Genomic DNA, 20,659 nt, shown 5'->3' on the forward strand with positions numbered 1-20,659 from the left:
TAAAAATACAATCAGTTTTTCGCTGCAAATTAATGACATTGATCATTTAATTCAATTGGAATTGATTTCGCAAATCGTAGGGAACTTTCCAATTCCAATTATTATTAACTTTCATAATTTGGTATTTTATCTCATCCATTTAATGATGGCGCGATTTCAACTTTTCAAGGTTATGTCATAGAGTGCACTACTCAAACAACTGCAGCATATATCACAGCAACATTCAATTCCACTCAATCATTTTAAAATAAGCAAGAGCGTGTTTCGACTTCCTACGTTACGAAAGGCTACAACAACGTAATAGAACCTGGATTAAAGATTTTTCATCCTCATGAACAGAAAAAAATTGTTGACATTTACATGAATAGATTATGTGCAATTTCTTGAGGAGTACACGCCTTAAACAAATGGAAAGTGCATGTCTTAAATTTCTTAGGAACTAAGAACTTCATGTTTTCCATTTTTTGTATTTCTTAATTTATGACAGGTGTAGGACTATTTTGTAAAAAGATTTACACGAAAATTACAATCAGATTTAGACAATAAATGCAGTTGATAACTGGATTACCTTCTTGTATATTTCAGCCAACGAACATTTTCCTTAATGAGTAGTGTCACTCTTAATTGTCCCTGGCTGAACGCTTGCTACGAAATTAAAATTTTCTAAGAATTCTTCATTAATGAAAAAAGCGTCACTAAATTCATTAAAGTGGCCTATTTTTAAGAAAAATTGTATTGATTAAATAATGGTGGTATATAAACGATATTATGAAAACTTGAACAGTTAAACGTGAGAGACGGCAATATCAACATGGTGAGTATGAAGATTACATTAGTGTATGCTATTATATATATTTTTTAACATCAATCTAAATCTATAGCTATCTATCTATCTATCTATCTATCTATCTATACAGAGTATTTCGAAAATCTCTCCTGAAACTCCGTGGTCATGTTCCTTAGGTCAAAACAAACAAAAAATATCATATAAACATATGCCCTATATCTCTTTGTTTTCCGTTTGTCGATGAGTATGTATTTTTTACATAACTTCCCATAACTTTGGAACCAATTGAGGTACCATCTTCAAACTTGGTACGTGTATGATAACTATTCTTTTGCAAAGCATCAAGTTTCTACTTAGTGTAATTTCAAAATGGTAGCCGTTTATATTTTTCAAAGCTTAATAACTAAAAAACCATAGGATTGATACAAATCTTACAAACGACAAAAATGATGGCAATTTAATTCACTTCACAAAAATGCACAATTGTTATAGAATCATAATACAAATAACGGGTAAAATGAAATTTTCTGAAGTTAAAACAAAAAATTTGGCAAATTCAATAAATTAGCAGGTATAATCCACCTTTATAAAAATTAAATTTTCTCCGTTATTTGTGTTATGGCCCAATAAAAATTTTACATTTCTGTAAAGTGAATTAAATTTCCATCCTTTTTACTGTTTGTAGCTTTTAGCGAATTCCCCTATAGGGAAGTAGCTATTACTGTATTTATGATGAAATAAGGGAATAAAATATATAAAATACTTTATTAATAATTGATGTAAAAAGGAAAGATATTAAAACATTAACACTTCAAACTGTGAACATATTAGAACAACATAATAATAATCACAAGCAGCTGATATAAAAAGACACATTAAAAAGATATTTGATTATATAGCACTTAAGTAAATCAATACTATATAAAATCTTCAACATTCCCCCTTAATCAAACATCTTTTTTTATTATTTAATCAGAGTCTTTAAGTCCCAAGTCCGTCACAAAGTTATTAATTTTTTCACGTGACAATGATTTGGTTAAAATATCAGCTATTTATATAGTTATTTATGTAAATAAAAAAAGGGATGGTCCCAGCGTACTGCCCTGGACAACTCCGTAGTCTATTTCACGTATCTCGCTAAAATTGTTGTTAATAGAAACTAACTGGCTTCGTTTATTCAAATAACTACTAAACCATTTTAGGGCCAAACCACGAATTCTGATGCATTCCATTTTATTTAGAAGAATATTTCTATCAATGGAATCAAATGCCTTTGCAAGGTCAATGAACACGGTCAATGCTTTTTCATTTACAATCCAAAATATATTTATTCATAGCGAAGAGAGCATCACTAGTATTTTTACTCTTCCTAAAACCATACTGGCATTCTGATAACAAATTATTATCTTCCAAATAACAGTGCAATTGTATTTTGACACATTTTTCTAAAATCTTAGACATAAGATTCAACAGGGATATTGGGCGATAATTGTTTAACTCTTGCTTTGTGCCAGATTTATACAAAGGAACTACTTTCGCTATCTTAAAACGGTCAGGAAATTGTCCAGAGAGAATGCTTAGATTAACTAGGTGTTTGTCTATTAGTTATAGAGGATATTTAAAAAATTGTAATTTTAAAATTCTCATGTTACTAGTGTACCTGTTGCTCGAATTCGAGCAATTGCGAAGCATTACAGGTGACTCACGAAGATTATGGAAATACTCACGATCTACACAACAGTTAGATATAATCAAAATCTTTTGTAAATATCTTGTCTTTTCTCAAAAAGCTGATCTTGTTTTTTAGTGTTTCTACAAATTTTTCCCTCTCATAGCCGCATTAGGATGTCTATAATAACGATTATAAATGAAAAAAAAAAAACAAAATTACTGTATTTCTTTTCTTCTACTTGGTTGTGTTCTATGACTTTTTCTATGTTTCCATTGTTTGCAAATCGGTTATTTCAATGATTGCTCAAGAAATGTAGAATATTGTTAATTCAGTTTAATTTTAGCCTATATCAAACTGTCCAGGATTTCTCGCTTTTTTAAAATTGTAATAATTTCACCAACCCAAGTTTCGTTTACAGATGCAATACGCCAAAGAATATCACCTACGTACAATCTCCAAGAAGTGGTAAAAAAGGCAGAAACCAAGCCAATAGATAGAAGTTAACTCCATAAGAAATAATTTTAAGAGTTACTGTGATATTAGGATTTTCCACTGGATTTGGTAACAGAACATTATATTGCAAAACATGACATGATGCAGAATAAAATCGATTTTAAAATCATAAAAACCCATTGCAAATACTGTACTTCATTTTGAAAAATTCAATAAATCACAATTTAAATATTAACAGCTGTTTCATTAAAAATTTGTGTAGAATTATGCATATGGTAAACAAATTTGAAGAGGTAACTTTAAAGGCTTCTGGGGCAGAGCCCCAAGGGAATTTACCACGTTTCTCTTTTGATGGCTCATCTACAGACCAAGACCTTTCTTTAGACACCTCTACCAAGTTTCTACGCCCAGCCGTTTCCTCAATTTAGCTATGACAAAGAAAAACAGTTTCAAATTAATATATAGACTAGTGTACCTGTTGCTCGAATTCGAGCAATTGCGAAGCATTACAGGTGACTTACGAAGATTATGGAAATACTCACGATCTACGCAACAGTTAGATATAATCAAAATCTTTTGTAAATATCTTATCTTTTCTCAAAAAGCTGATCTTGTTTTTTGGTGTTTCTACAAATTTTTCCCTTTCATAGCCGCATTAGGTTGTCTACAATAACGATTATAAATGAAAAGAAAAAAACATTATTTCTTGTCTTCTACTTGGTTGTGTTCTATGACTTTTTCTATGTTTCTATTGTTTGCAAATCGGTTATTTCAATGATTGCTCAAGAAATGTAGCATATTGTTAATTCAGTTTTATTTTTAGCCTATATTAAATTGTCCAGGATTTCTCGCTTTTTTCCATTGTAATAATTTCACCAACCCAAGTTTCGTCTACAGATGCAATACGCCAAAGAATATCACCTACGTACAATCTCCATGAAGTGGTAAAAAAAGGCAGAAACCAAGCCATACAATAGATATAAGTTAACTCCATAAGAAATAATTTTAAGAGTTACTGTAATATTAGGATTTTCCACTGATTTGGTAATAGAAATTTATATTGCAAAACATGACACGATGCAGAATAAAATCGATTTTAAAATAAGAAAAACCCATTGCAAATACTGTACTTCATTTTGAAAAATTCAATAAATCACAATTTAAATATTAACAGCTGTTTCATTAAAAAGTAGTGTAGAATTATGCATATGGTAAACAAATTTGAAGAGGCAACTTTAAAGGCTTCTGGGGCAGAGCCCCAAGGGAATTTACCTCGTTCCTCTTTTGATATCTCATCTATAGACCAAGACCTTTCTTTAGAGACCCTTACCAAGTTTCTACGCCCAGCCGTTCTCTCAAATTAGCTGGGACAAAAACCCAGTTTTTCCTCCATAAGAATAACATGGGATGGGAATTCAAAGGCCACTGGGGCAGAGCCCCAAGGGAATTTACCACGTTGCTCTTTTGATGGCTCATCTACAGACCAAGACCTTTCTTTAGACACCTCTACCGAGATTTTACGCCCAGCCGTTCTCTCAAAATAGCTATGACAAAGAAAAACAGTTTCAAATTAATATATAGATTCTTATGGAGAATATTGTAAAACTAGGTGAAACCCGTCGAAATCGACGGTTAGTTTCAAGATTACGCTAATTCATCCAACTGCGATACATAGAGTGAAATTTTACAAATTTTGAGCATTTAGCATTGATTAATGAGTAATAAGTGTAAACCAATAATGATTAAAATCTACATATATAAGCTACAAAATATGGTTGATCGTTCAATGAATAAAATATTTCCCATACGTCATAGGAGTTCTTATTACTATGTTAACTGGTTTCTCTTCTTTTGGAAGAACCTTTAAAAAATATTAAAATCGTATTGGTGGATCTTTTGTGGTAAACACTTCCACGATTTCATCAGTGTAATGCAGATTAAATCTATGCTTTTATTTAAAAAAAATTATGTTTATTGAGAAGGAACGTTCTTACTTCAAATGGAGGTCCGCCCTTGAGCTGTGTAAGTTTGAGTTTTCCTTCGTCACGTCGGTCATCATACCGTACTTCTGTGGCAATGAATAACCCTCTAGCATAGTTTTGAGAAATTGGTCGGGGGTTACGCGAGCAAGCGGGCCACGGTCCGTAATAGGCCACTGTAAATCATCTTTTCATAAATATGTACTATTTTAGGCAAGGTTTCTGTGTTTGGATGTTATTAGACACGATAAGAGCACAATGAACTTCTCCTGCAGATGAATAACCTGTTGGTCGAGAGAAATATAAACAGAATTATAAACGTCACCATCCAAGCGCATTAAAATGACTGGGGCCTAAACCTTTTTGTAGTATCAAGTTTGAGCATTTTTTTACGTAGCTTTAGGGTAAGCTACATAGTATTATTTTAGGCTGCTGCTCAGTAGACTTTGAGAAAATATTTTTTAGAGATAAATACTCTCTTCAGAGACTCTGAAAACTCTGCAGTAAATTGCAATTTTGCGGCTTAATGACTTTCTAAATCATCCACATATTATTTCTACATAAAAATTATTGAAACTGTAATTCAGTTGCTGAAAACCACTATTAGTTTAACGAAATATGGACACGGCTCATATTCCCTTCTGCACTTGGTTAGGTGTAGTGGAATATACTTGAAGTGAATTTGGCTTTTATTCTTGAACTGTTAGGGGCCTCCTCTCTTATATGGTCGTGCGGCTTCATTGGCAACAAATAATGAAAATGAAATAGTAATGTGGCATTTCCAAAAAGCAAAAAATACTTTAAATTGGCTGTTACGTAAATATTGACGTTTACATGCATTTTTAATCAACGTATCTTGTAAAGGATGATATGATCTAGATTAAAAGGAATATGACCTTTCTGTCATGTCAGTCGCTGCTTAAATAGTATTTACTAATTGTGCCATTTTTTACAGCCAAAATGTCGTATTATTTCAATAATGTTACCAACCCAGTTGGCTACGGTCCGTTATAGGCCACTGCAAATAATTTGTCAAGATAGGTACGATTTTAGGCAAGGTTTCTGTGTTTGAGTGTTATTAGACACGGTAAGAAGAGCATAATAAACTTCTGCAGATAAATTATCTGTTGGAGAAATATAAGCCGAATTATAAATGTCACAATGCGAGTTTGAGCATTTTGTAACTATACGGGTAAGTTAAATAGATTTTTTTTAAAGCTGCTGCTCAGTACAATTTAAGAATATATTTTTTTGAGATAAATTAAATAGTTTTTGTTGCTGAGTAGCGCTAGTAAACATGCAAAACCCTTTTCCCTAGTCTAATAACATTCAAAGCCTCTCTAAGAGTTTGAGTTCTTATTTGTATACATATCTATATTACGTTTTTACTAAGCTGAATGAATACATCGAAGTAACCTCTCTGAAATCCTGCAGTATATTGCAGCATTATTCTTTGTTGATACTGGACAATATTTATCGTAGTTGTCAGCTGATATGTTTCAACCATCGATATATACTACTACAGTAACTACTACCATAGATAAATCATAACTACTACTACAGTAGTAGTTAAACATCGATGGTTTCAACTTGTTAATATCGATACATCGAGAAAAAAATCATCGATAATAATGAATGTTCCCTTTAGCAGGAAAGTACCAAAAGGGCAGACACCAACTCGTTAAACAGATATAAGATAAGTTCAATAAGAAATAAAATTAATGTAAAAGTTACTGTGATAAAAGGATTTTCCACTGATTTCGTAATAGAACGTTTTGCAAAACATGCCATGATACAGAATAAAATCCATTTTAAAATCAGAAAATAACATTGCAAATTACTTCTTTTGGACAATTCAGTTAACTCCCAATCAATCTGTGTTGTTTAGATTACAATTTAAAAATTAACATCGGTTTCATTAACAAGTTTTATCCACATGGTCAAAATGTAAACAAATCTGTGGAGGGATCTTTAAATGCTTCTGGGGCAGAGCCCTAAGGGAGTTTAATTAGTTTTGCTTTTGATAAAAACTACAAAACATCTACAGACCAAGACCTTTCTTTGGACACCTCTACCAAGTTTCTACGCCCAGCCGTTCTCTCAAAATAGTGGAGAAAAAGTTTCCAATTAAATATTTAGATTCCCCCATGTTAATCTTATGGGAGAAAACTCATCTTTGATTGAGGATCCTGCCCAAAAAAATAAAGATTTCAAAAAATGAAAAACACTTTGCAAAACTACAGATCAGAGCCATTTTTTTGACACATTAATAATTAAAATCAGGCCAGAAATGAGGGAGGAGTTCTGTTTACAAAAATCGGCTTAGCGTATTATATATATAGAAGACTAGGTGAAACCCGTCGAAATCGACGGTTAGGGGCCTCCTCGTTTATAATGGTCGTGTGGCTTCATTGGCAACAAATAATGCAAATTAAATAGCAATGTGGCGTTTACAAAGAGAAAAACATACTGTAAATTGGCTGTTACGTAAATATTGACGTTTACTTTTATTTTTAATCAACGTATCTTATAAAGGATAATGTGATCTAGTTTAAAAGAAATATGACCTTTCCGTCATTACAGTAGCTGCTTAAATAGGATTTACTCTTACAGCCAAATTATCGTGTTACTTTCAATAATGTTACCAACTCAGTGGGCCACAGTCCGTAATATAGGTCACTGCAAATAATTTGTCAAGATAGGTACCATTTTAGGCAAGGTTTTTGTGTTTGGATGTTATTAGACACGATAATAGCATACTGAACTTCTTCTGCAGATGAAGTTAGAGTTAGTTACTGTTGGAGAATTATAAGCCGAATCATAAATCTCACATTGCGAGTTTGAACATTTTTTTACTGATAAGGAAGTTACATAGTATTTTTACGCTGCTGCTCAGTGCACTTTAAGAATACATTTTTTAGAGATAACTTAAATTTTTTTTGTTGCTGAGTAGCGCTAGTAAACATGCACAACCCCTTTTTCGTCAGTCTTATAACATTCAATGGCTCTCTATGAGTTCAAGAAAATAACATTGCAAATACTTCCTTTGGACAATTCAGTAACTCTGAATAATTAATGTGTGTTGTTTAAAATACAATTTAAAAATTAACAGCTGTTTCTTTAAAAAGTATTATCCACATGGCCAAAATGTAAACAAATCTGTGGAGGGATCTTTTGAAGGTTTCTGGGGCAGAGCCCTAAGGGAATTTACTTAGTTTTTCTTTTGGGTCACAATCCTACCTTTATATTTGAAAAAATAACTTTGTATCCAATATGGCGGATCCAAGATGGCGGCCAAAAACTTATACCCAGTCAAAATGAAGTACTTACTACCATAGATAAAACATACTCCCTTAGTAGATTTCTCATCCTTATGGAACAGCTGAAGACAATTTTATTGTTAGTTCATGTACGGTTTATGTAGAGGTCGTGTTTTGTTTAAAATTTGTTTCCCGTTATTACAGCCATTTAAAATCTTGTTTAACCAAATAATACGATCTAATCATAAACAATAACTTGTCCCCTGGTTATATAACCAAACAGTAAAGCACAAATCAAGAAATTAACCCTAAAATAATGGAAACAAAGTTTCATCGACACTAGCGCCTTTGTGTCACGTACATGAACTAGACACGAAAAACGTGCTTCAAAATTTACAATGGGATGAGAAGTCTACTTGTGTTGGTTAGTCTATGTTACTACTCTACAATGATCTGACGTGGTCCGGAGTTGATATCTTAAGAAATGTAGAAACAAGTAGGGGAGGAACTCATTTAAAACTCACCTTGTATATAAGTCCGTTAGCGCGATAACTCAAGCAAAAATGATCAGATTTTGATGAAATTTGGTACAAACGCGTAAACCTACGTTTCTTCAAACGAGTTTGCGAACCAGCCTAAGTGGACCATGGGAACGGGGGTTTAAGGGGTCAATATGGGGGTTTCCCATTTTGACCCTAACGACAAAAATAATTGCAATTTCTTTGAAAAAAAAAACGTGTAATTAAAAATTCTCATGTTATTCTTATGGAGAAAATGAAAACTATGGTATATTACTTGTTTATGGATATATGTTGATATAATTTTGCAAATTTATTTACTTCATCCTATAATATTGACGTATGGTCAAAAACTCGTTTTACCTTCCTAGGTACTCGTAAACATAAATATTATTTAAATTGATTAATTGAAAATCAATCCCGGAAAATATAAATTCGCTTAATCTGCAGGTTTGCTGCAGCGGGGTATTTTAAATTTCGAGCCCTCGTAACTCTGACTGCTCGAGTCGTCTGGCTGCTGAATCTACGTATCCTAGACCACCTAACAATCACATATACTGTAATAGTGACACTATTCAAATTTTACAGGTACGCAATACACCATTGCCAGTGTCATTGGTCGTCTGTCTGCTCACTCCACGTATCCTAGACCATCTACCAGTCACATACATTATAATAGTGACACTATTTAAATTTTACAGGTACGCACTACACCATTGCCAGTGTCTAACCTAAATACGATGTCATTGGTCGTCTGTCTGCTGACTCTACGTATCCTAGACGCCGGCATGAGACGCTCATCTACCAGTCACATATAATAGTGACACTATTCAAATTGTACAGGTACACACTACACCATTGCCAGTGTCATTGGTCATCTGTCTGCTGACTCTACGTATCCTAGACGCCGGCATGAGACGCTCATCTACCAGTCACATATAATAGTGGCACTATTCAAATTGTACAGGTACACACTACACCATTGCCAGTGTCATTGGTCGTCTGCCTGCTGACTCTACGTATCCTAGACGCTGGCATGAGACGCTCATCTAGCAGTCACATATAATAGTGACACTATTCAAATTGTACAGGTACACACTACACCATTGCCAGTGTCATTGGTCATCTGTCTGCTGACTCTACGTATCCTAGACGCCGGCATGAGACGCTCATCTACCAGTCACATATAATAGTGGCACTATTCAAATTGTACAGGTACACACTACACCATTGCCAGTGTCATTGGTCGTCTGCCTGCTGACTCTACGTATCCTAGACGCCGGCATGAGACGCTCATCTACCAGTCACATATAATAGTGACACTATTCAAATTGTACAGGTACACACTACACCATTGCCAGTGGCATTGGTCGTCTGCCTGCTGACTCTACGTATCCTAGACGCTGGCATGATACGCCCATCTAGCAGTCACATATAATAGTGACACTATTCAAATTGTACAGGTACACACTACACCATTGCCAGTGGCATTGGTCGTCTGTCTGCTGACTCTACGTATCCTAGACGCTGGCATGAGACGCTCATCTAGCAGTCACATATAATAGTGACACTATTCAAATTGTACAGGTACACACTACACCATTGCCAGTGGCATTGGTCGTCTGTCTGCTGACTCTACGTATCCTAGACGCTGGCATGATACGCTCATCTAGCAGTCACATATAATAGTGACACTATTCAAATTGTACAGGTACACACTACACCATTGCCAGTGGCATTGGTCGTCTGTCTGCTGACTCTACGTATCCTAGACGCTGGCATGATACGCTCATCTAGCAGTCACATATAATAGTGACACTATTCAAATTGTACAGGTACACACTACACCATTGCCAGTGGCATTGGTCGTCTGTCTGCTGACTCAACGTATCCTAGACGCTGGCATGATACGCTCATCTACCAGTCACATATAATAGTGACACTATTCAAATTGTACAGGTACACACTACACCATTGCCAGTGGCATTGGTCGTCTGTCTGCTGACTCTACGTATCCTAGACGCTGGCATGATACGCTCATCTAGCAGTCACATATAATAGTGACACTATTCAAATTGTACAGGTACACACTACACCATTGCCAGTGGCATTGGTCGTCTGTCTGCTGACTCTACGTATCCTAGACGCTGGCATGATACGCTCATCTAGCAGTCACATATAATAGTGACACTATTCAAATTGTACAGGTACACACTACACCATTGCCAGTGTCATTGGTCGTCTGTCTGCTGACTCTACGTATCCTAGACGCTGGCATGATACGCTCATCTACCAGTCACTATTGTGGGAGGGATCTCAGCAGCGCTTTGAGTCTAGTCTGCCAAGGGTGGTACAAGCGGTCCGATCCTGGCATTTTCAAAATCAACGAAATAGGTATGAATAGGTATGGGAGTTGCCCAGTTATTTAGTTTTATGTTTAAGGAATTTATATATTATCATTACGAATTATTTGGCACGGACTTTATCGCTTCGGTTGTAAAAAGTACTTAAATTGTGTAGAATAATAAAGATTTAGGTGCAAGTTTTACTTGATACAAAAACACAACATAACTTTCAACAAACAACATCTGGTATCCATGACAACTAACTTATACAGAACACATACACATGTGATACTAAAATGAGGTAGCCTACCCTCACAAATCATATTTCAACACCCTTCTTATTTGTGGTATACCTGAAACCTAATGCAGTCTCTGAATTTTTACTGTCAAGCGCCTTTGTTAGAGAATCAGCAACCATCTCTTTAGTAGAAACTTAAATGAAGGACAGCTGTTTATATTGAATCTTCTCCCTCAAGAAATGATGCCTCACATCAATATGTTTCGTCCTGGCTTGGTACGTCAGCCATTCATGGCCATTCAAGGCTAAGTTCCTGGCTTTCTAGTTTTCATAATGTATCTGGATTAGACCATTGACTTTGTGTAGAGATATAAAGTCAATGATTAGACCATTGACTTTATATCTATAAAGTCAATGATTAGACTCTTCGAAGACAGGTCAATTTCATCAGCTTAACCTCTTAGCAATAATCCTTCTTGAGCAGCTGAAGACATTGTCATATACTTGGCTTCTGTTCTCGAGAGTGCCACAGTAGGTTGTCGTTTGGTACACCATGAAATTGGACTTTCGCACTTCATAAATAAATAAGTACCCCGTGGTGGATCTTCTTTCGTTGGGATCTCTTGCCCAACCAGCATCGCAGTATCCAAACAAGTTCCCACCCTATAAGTTTATTGTATTAGATAATGCGCATTAAAACCGGTCGCCATTTCATTAAAAAGTATTCAAAGTATTATACTGTAACTTCCACGAAGAAGTACCTGAAGATTCGTTTTATGCCAGTCCAATGCTCAATCCCTGGATGTTGTTAAACCTACTCAGATTAATGACAGCATATGCGATATCAGTTTTTGAAACTTGGGCTGCAAACAATAGACTACCAATAGCTTCTTGATAAGTAATCGTTCTCATCTTCTCCTTTTATACTTCACTTTTCGGCATCTGAGCTCTAGTAAATTTATCACTGCAGCTCATTGGGGTTAATACTGGTCCATCCTGAAACATGTCAGCATCTTGTTGATGTACGTTTCTTGACCCAACTAAGTATATCTTCTTCTCCTTCCTGTCCCTGGTCAGTTGAAATCCCAAGACGGACTTTTGCTTCACCAAAACCTTTTATTTTAAAAGGCTTCATCTTTTGAGTTTTCATCTCCTGTTTAAGTTTCTGATTGTTGGAGAATATTAAAATATCCTTGACACAAACTGCGAGTAAAAACAGTAGGGCCTACTCCTTCTTCAATTCGACAACAAGCACAACGGTCGAATTTGGATTGTTTCAGTCCCAGACATTGTAGACAAGAATCAAGTGTTTGGTTCCCACCCTGCTGGCTTGCTTGTAGCCATGGACACTTACAAAGATGGCAAATTCTAAAAGTTCCATCTTTATATCCAGGCAGCTGGCACATGTATATCTCCTCTTCAGGTTTTCCCTGTAGAAAATCAGAAACAGCATCCATTTGATCGACGAAGTCGTGTTTGTAGGATAAAAGAAAGCTGAAAACTCAAAATTCTTAAATGGCAAGGTATAACAAATTTCATATCACGTGGAAGGTCCTTTTTAAACAAACATTTTACGTATTTAAGTTTTGTTTCTATCTCTTACCGTTTAAAATTACAGTAGAAAAACATAATTTTTAATAAAAACATAACACACTCCTGCAGTGTACTACTGGTGTATAATGTTACAATGTTGCTTGTGGTCAGAGCCGGAGAATACGGAGGTGGTCATAGAGCGTGTTCCCGCTATTGCTGAACCATCTACCTACCTCACAGTAACACACTCCTGCAGTGTACTACTGTTGTATATAATGTTACAATGTTGTTGTGGCCAGAGCCGGAGGACACGGAGGTGGTCACAGAGCGTGTTCCCGCTATTGTTGAACCATCTACCTACCTCACAGTAACACACTCCTGCAGTGTACAGTACTACTGTTGTATATAATGTTACAATGTTGTTGTGGCCAGAGCCGGAGGACACGGAGGTGGTCACAGAGCGTGTTCCCGCTATTGTTGAACCATCTACCTACCTCACAGTAACACACTCCTGCAGTGTACAGTACTACTGTTGTATATAATGTTACAATGTTGTTGTGGCCAGAGCCGGAGGACACGGAGGTGGTCACAGAGCGTGTTCCCGCTATTGTTGAACCATCTACCTACCTCACAGTAACACACTCCTGCAGTGTACAGTACTACTGTTGTATATAATGTTACAATGTTGTTGTGGCCAGAGCCGGAGGACACGGAGGTGGTCACAGAGCGTGTTCCCGCTATTGTTGAACCATCTACCTACCTCACAGTAACACACTCCTGCAGTGTACAGTACTACTGTTGTATATAATGTTACAATGTTGTTGGGGTCAGAGCCGGAGGACACGGAGGCGGTCACAGAGTGTCTGTTCCTGCTATTACTGGACCTTTTACCTACCTCACAGAAACACACTCCTGCATACAATAAAAGGTTAAATTACCTGTGTCCGCCAGTCGATCCTTGTGCTGTGTCCTATTACAGGATATGCATTTCGGCAGAATAAACTGCCATCATCAGTCCTAATATAAGTCCTTGTTCTTCCCCATTGGGTGCGTCTTGAAGTTTTGAAACACGTACACGAACGATATTACACTTAGATACATTACGAATAAAACATAAAACACGGTAGGCCTACTTTTATTGAGCTATTACGGACATGTAGACGCGCGTCGGTCGTGTTTCGAGTCTCGAAACACTCCTGCAGTTTACTGCTGTTGTCACAGAGCGTGCTCCCGCTATTGCTGGACCTTCTACCTACCTCACAGAAACACACTCCTGCAGCATACTGCTGTTGTATATAATGTTACAATTTTGTTGTGGCCAGAGCCGGAGGACACGGAGGTGGTCACAGAGCGTGCTCCCGCTATTGCTGGACCTTCTACCTACCTCACAGAAACACACTCCTGCAGTGTACTATTGTTGTATATAATGTTACAATTTTGTTGTGGCCAGAGCCGGAGGACACGGAGGTGGTCACAGAGCGTCTATTCCCGCTGTTGCTGGACCGTCTACCTACCTCACAGAAAAACACTCCCGTAGTGTACTACTGTTGTATATAATGTTACAATGTTGTTGTGGCTAGAGCCGGAGGACATGGAGGTGGTCACAGAGCGTGTTCCCGCTATTGCTGAACCATCTACCTACCTCACAGTAACACACTCTTGCAGTATACTGCTGTTGTATATAATGTTACAATGTTGTTGTGGCCAGAGCCGGAGGACATGGAGGTGGTCACAGAGCGTCTGTTCCCGCTGTTCATGGACCCCCAACTCGCTCTGGCCATGGTCGGTCAAGGAGGCCGATACAAGCGCCACGGTATTGTAGACGAATGCTGCCACAACCCTTGTACTGTGAACGAACTAAGGAACTACTGCGGCTCGGCCGAGTACTAACGAACAGCCACTGATCTTGTAATTATGTACATTTGTATCTATTACTTGTATCAATTTGTAGTTATTGAAATATACTGATAGTAATATAAAACTGAGTAGGTCTTCTTAAAAAACAATTCCAGTGTTATGTTACAGTGGGTTAACCTCATAGCAGATTAAACACTCATACATATTATGATATAAGTAAGCATTTATATTTAAGTCTTGTTATATTCTTACAAGAAGATAGAAACTACTTTGTGAATTAAACTGCTCCAACTAAATGAAATAGCTACAACCAAAACACGAGGTAGAATCAATTTTTTAAAATGGAAAATCACTAAAAGTATCAAAAATTATTAATGGGTAAGAATAATTGAAATGTTTTCAAGATGCGTTCAGGATAGTAAGGTAGGCAACAAGTGAAAAGCAAACTCAATGTTAGGGATTTGTTTTTAGTTGATAGGGAAAAAGAAATTGACACAGCATAAAATTGAGTTATATTTCTATTACGAAAGACAATATGAACCTAGTTCTCGTAAACTGCAAGCCTTCATACAACACTCGTCCACGACTCCACGTCTCATACGTGTCGTGGATAACATGGAGACGGCTTGTCTGCGAGTCCTCCAGTACTCCCATCCTCTACCACGGTCTGCAACATGTGACATGAGTAAGCTACTAGAGTATAGTACAGACTGTTGCAACACTTGTCCAAGAATCCACGTCTCATACGGGTCATGGATAACATGGAGACGGCTTGTCTGCGAGTCCTCCAGTACTCACAGCCTCTACTACGGTCTGCAACATGCGATATGAGTAAGCTACTAGAGTATTGTACAGACTGTTGCAACACTCGTCCAAGACTCCACGTCTCATACGTGTCGTGGATAACATGGAGACGGCTTGTCTGTGAGTCCTCTAGTACTCCTATCCTCTACCACGGTCTGCAACATGTGACATGAGTAAGCTACTAGAGTAAAGTACAGCCTGTTGCAACACTTGTCCAAGACTCCTCTTCTCATGGATAACATGGAGACGGCTTGTCTGCGAGTCCTCCAGTACTCCCAGCCTCTACCACGGTCTGTAACATGTGATATGAGTAAGCTACTATATAATAGTACAGAATGTTGCAACACTTGTCCAAGACTCCACATCTCTTAAGGGTCATGGATAATATGGAGACGGCTTGTCTGCGAGTCGTCCAGTACTCTCAGCCTCTACGACGGTCTGCAACATGTGATATGAGTAAGCTACTAGAGTATAGTACAGACTGTTGCAACACTCGTCCACGACTCCACGTCTCATACGGGTCGTGGATAACATGGAGACGGCTTGTCTGCGAGTCCTCCAGAACACCCAGCCTCTACCACGGTCTGCAACATGTGATGTTTTGTAAGCTACTAGAGTATAATACAGACTGTTGCAACACTTGTCCACGACTCCACGTCTCATACGGGTCATGGATAACATGAAGACGGCTTGTCTGCGAGTCCTCCAGTACACCCAGCCTCTACCACAGTCTGCAACATGTGATATGAGTAAGCTACTAGAGTATAGTACAGACTGTTGCAACACTTGTCCAAGACTCCATGTCTCATACGTGTCGTGGATAACATGGAGACGGCTTGTCTGCGAGTCCTCCAGCACTCCCATCCTCTACCACGGTCTGCAACATGTGACATGAGTAAGCTACTAGAGTATAGTCCAGAATGTTGCAACACTTGTCCACGACTCCACGTCTCATACGTGTCGTGGATAACATGGAGACGGCTTGTCTGCGAGTCCTCCAGCACTCCCATCCTCTACCACGGTCTGCAACATGTGACATGAGTAAGCTACTATAGTATAGTCCAGAATGTTGCAACACTTGTCCACGACTCCACGTCTCATACGTGTCGTGGATAACATGGAGACGGCTTGTCTGCGAGTCCTCCAGTACTCCCATCCCCTACCACGGTCTGCAACATGTGACATGATTAAGCTACTAGAGTGTAGTCCAGAATGTTGCAACACTTGTCCACGACTCCACGTCTCATACGTGTCGTGGATAACATGGAGACGGCTTGTCTGCGAGTCCTCCAGCACTCCCATCCTCTACCACGGTCTGCAACATGTGACATGAGTAAGCTACTAGAGTATAGTACAGACTGTTGCAACACTCGTCCACGACTCCACGTCTCATACGGGTCGTGGATAACATGGAGACGGCTTGTCTGCGAGTCCTCCAGAACAACCAGCCTCTACCACGGCCTGCAACATGTGATATGAGTAAGCTACTAGAGCACAGTACAGACTGTTGCAAAACTTGTCCAAGACTCCACGTCTCATACGGGTCGTGGATAACATGGAGACGGCTTGTCTGCGAGTCCTCCGGTACTCCCAGCCTCTTCCACGGTCTGCAACATGTGATATGAGTAAGCTTCTAGAGTTTAGTACAGACTGTTGCAACACTTGTCCAAGACTCCATGTCTCATTCGGGTCATGGATAACATGGAGACGGCTTGTCTGCGAGTCATCCAGCACTCTCAGCCTCTACCACAGTCTGCAACATGTGATATGAGTAAGCTACTAGAGTATAGTACAGGCTGTTGCAACACTTGTCCAATACTCCACGTCTCATACGGGTCATGGATACAATGGATACGGCTTGTCTCCGAGTCCTCCAGTACTCCCATCCTCTACCACGGTCTAAACAAGTGATATGCGTTAGTTACTAGAGTATAGTAGATACTGTTGCAACACTTAACCAAGACTCCATGTCTCATTCGGGTCATGGATAACATGGAGACGGCTTGTCTGAGAGTCCTCCAGTATTCCCAGCTTCTACCACGGTCTGCAACATGTGATATGAGTAAGCTACTAGAGTATAGTACAGACTATTGCAGCACTTGTCCAAGACTCCACGTCTCATACGGGTCATGGGTAACATGGAGACGGCTTGTCTGCGAGTCCTCCAGTACTCCCATCCTCTACCACGGTCTACAACATGTGATATGAGTAAGCTACTAGAGTATAGTACAGACTATTGCAGCACTTGTCCAAGACTCCACGTCTCATACGGGTCATGGGTAACATGGAGACGGCTTGTCTGCGAGTCCTCCAGTACTCCCAGCCTCTACCACGGTCTGCAATATGTGATATGAGTAAGCTACTAGAGTATAGTACAGACTATTGCAGCACTTGTCCAAGACTCCACGTCTTATACGGGTCGTGGATAACATGGAGACGGCTTGTCTGCGAGTCCTCCAGTACTCCCAGCCTCTACCATGGTCTGCAAAATTTGATATAAGTAAGCTACTAGAATATAGTACATACTATTGCAACACTCGCCCATGAATTAAAGTCTTAATCATTGATTACATAGAGACGGTTCCAAAAAGTTACGTATTTTAATTATGGACCGTTAGTAGTACTACTACTTTAAATTTTATGTTTCTAGAGTTGAATTGTTGTGAAATGCAAAATGAAATGCAAAACGATTTAACTTGTCCTTGGATAATATTTCTTATATGGTTTAAATAATATTTTCCCTTTTCTATCCGTGACCACAGAAAAATATGGATGAAGGATATTAAGCTTCTTTCAGTCCATATTTTTAAATACTTAATAGCAAAATATTCGTAAACACTAATTAAAACATTACCATAAACTAACCGTGACTGTAGTGATGATTGTTTCTCTTGTTATACTTGTTGTCGCAAAGAACCATGAGTGATTGGATCAACTTTTCACCACAAAGCCGCAACCCCGAACGTTTTCTAGCGATGAGTTCCCGCAGGTCGTGCTCGCGGGCCACACACAGGCACATCGCCAGTAGTAATACCACCGCCGACGTAGCACAACGCCGCATCTATCAGAACACACTATTGGTGATGAACAATATAGTGACATGAAGGGTGATCTAGTTGAGTTCCCGCAGGTCGTGCTCGCGGGCCACACACAGGCACATCGCCAGTAGGTATACCACCGCCGACGTAGCACAACGCCGCATCTATCAGAACACACTATTGGTGATGAACAATATAGTGACATGAAGGGTGATCTAGTTGAGTTCCCGCAGGTAGTGCTCGCGGGCCACACACAGGCACATCGCCAGTAGTAATACCACCGCCGACGTAGCACAACGCCGCATCTATCAGAACACACTATTGGTGATGAACAATATAGTGACATGAAGGGTGATCTAGTTGAGTTCCCGCAGGTCATGCTCGCGGGTTACACACAGGCACATCGACAGTAGTAATACCACCGCCGACGTAGCACAACGCCGCATCTATCAGAACACACTATTGGTGATGAACAATATAGTGACATGAAGGGTGATCTAGTTGAGTTCCGCAGGTCGTGCTCGCGGGCCACACACAGGCACATCGCCAGTAGGTATACCACCGCCGACGTAGCACAACGCCGCATCTATCAGAACACACTATTGGTGATGAACAATATAGTGACATGAAGGGTGATCTAGTTGAGTTCCAGCAGGTCGTGCTCGCGGGCCACACACAGGCACATCGCCAGTAGTAATACCACAGCCGACGTAGCACAACGCCGCATCTATCAGAACACACTATTGGTGATGAACAATATAGTGACATGAAGGGTGATCTAGTTGAGTTCCCGCAGGTCGTGCTCGCGGGCCACACACAGGCACATCGCCAGTAGTAATACCACCGCCGACGTAGCACAACGCCGCATCTATCAGAACACACTATTGGTGATGAACAATATAGTGACATGAAGGGTGATCTAGTTGAGTTCCCGCAGGTCGTGCTCGCGGGCCACACACAGGCACATCGCCAGTAGTAATACCACCGCCGACGTAGCACAACGCCGCATCTATCAGAACACACTATTGGTTATGAACAATATAGTGACATGAAGGGTGATCTAGTTGAGTTTCCGCAGGTCGTGCTCGCGGGCCACACACAGGCACATCGCCAGTAGTAATACCACCGCCGACGTAGCACAACGCCGCATCTATCAGAACACACTATTGGTGATGAACAATATAGTGACATGAAGGGTGATCTAGTTGAGTTCCCGCAGGTCGTGCTCGCGGGCCACACACAGGCACATCGCCAGTAGTAATACCACCACCGACGTAGCACAACGCCGCATCTATCAGAACACACTATTGGTGATGAACAATATAGTGACATGAAGGGTGATCTAGTTGAGTTCCCGCAGGTCGTGCTCGAGGGCCACACACAGGCACATCGCCAGTAGTAATACCACCGCCGACGTAGCACAACGCCGCATCTATCAGAACACACTATTGGTGATGAACAATATAGTGACATGAAGGGTGATCTAGTTGAGTTCCCGCAGGTCGTGCTCGCGGGCCACACACAGGCACATCGCCAGTAGTAATACCACCGCCGACGTAGCACAACGCCGCATCTATCAGAACACACTATTGGTGATGAAAAATATAGTGACATGAAGGGTGATCTAGTTGAGTTCCCGCAGGTCGTGCTCGCGGGCCACACACAGGCACATCGCCAGTAGTAATACCACCACCGACGTAGCACAACGCCGCATCTATCAGAACACACTATTGGTGATGAACAATATAGTGACATGAAGGGTGATCTAGTTGAGTTCCCGCAGGTCGTGCTCGCGGGCCACACACAGGCACATCGCCAGTAGTAATACCACCGCCGACGTAGCACAACGCCGCATCTATCAGAACACACTATTGGTGATGAACAATATAGTGACATGAAGGGTGATCTAGTTGAGTTCCCGCAGGTCGTGCTCGCGGGCCACACACAGGCACATCGCCAGTAGTAATACCACCACCGACGTAGCACAACGCCGCATCTATCAGAACACACTATTGGTGATGAACAATATAGTGACATGAAGGGTGATCTAGTTGAGTTCCCGCAGGTCGTGCTCGCGGGCCACACACAGGCACATCGCCAGTAGTAATACCACCGCCGACGTAGCACAACGCCGCATCTATCAGAACACACTATTGGTGATGAACAATATAGTGA

At 39.5% G+C, this 20,659-nt stretch overlaps 2 protein-coding genes across 3 annotated transcripts in view; one reads left to right on the forward strand and one right to left on the reverse strand.

Annotated features, from left to right (window-relative positions):
• LOC128984231 (uncharacterized) overlaps positions 1-18,507 on the reverse strand; it is a 32,591-nt gene extending 14,084 nt beyond the window's left edge. The window contains exons 1-3 of the mRNA XM_054403532.1: positions 18,312-18,507; positions 15,168-15,309; positions 12,574-12,682 (exon numbers count right to left, since the gene is read on the reverse strand). Coding sequence (XP_054259507.1) covers positions 12,574-12,682; positions 15,168-15,309; positions 18,312-18,507 — 447 coding nt within the window. The remainder of the gene's footprint in view (positions 1-12,573; positions 12,683-15,167; positions 15,310-18,311) is intronic.
• Positions 10,937-14,699, forward strand: LOC128987243 (bombyxin A-1 homolog). 2 transcript variants are annotated; one of them, XM_054407995.1, is made up of 2 exons: positions 10,937-11,073; positions 14,494-14,699. In XM_054407995.1, exons 1-2 carry the CDS (start codon positions 10,946-10,948, stop codon positions 14,687-14,689), a joined length of 324 nt encoding a protein of 107 aa, XP_054263970.1. In that variant the 5' UTR covers positions 10,937-10,945; the 3' UTR covers positions 14,690-14,699. The 2 variants fall into 2 exon arrangements, with proteins under 2 accessions (XP_054263970.1, XP_054263971.1); XM_054407996.1 differs by having other exon boundaries at positions 10,937-11,063.
• Positions 18,508-20,659: the final 2,152 nt, after the last annotated feature.

This window comes from Macrosteles quadrilineatus, unplaced genomic scaffold, assembly GCF_028750875.1.
Source record: "Macrosteles quadrilineatus isolate MER2022 unplaced genomic scaffold, UCM_ALF_1.0 Scaffold_2__2_contigs__length_208266976, whole genome shotgun sequence".
Taxonomy (NCBI): Eukaryota; Metazoa; Arthropoda; class Insecta; order Hemiptera; family Cicadellidae; genus Macrosteles; species Macrosteles quadrilineatus.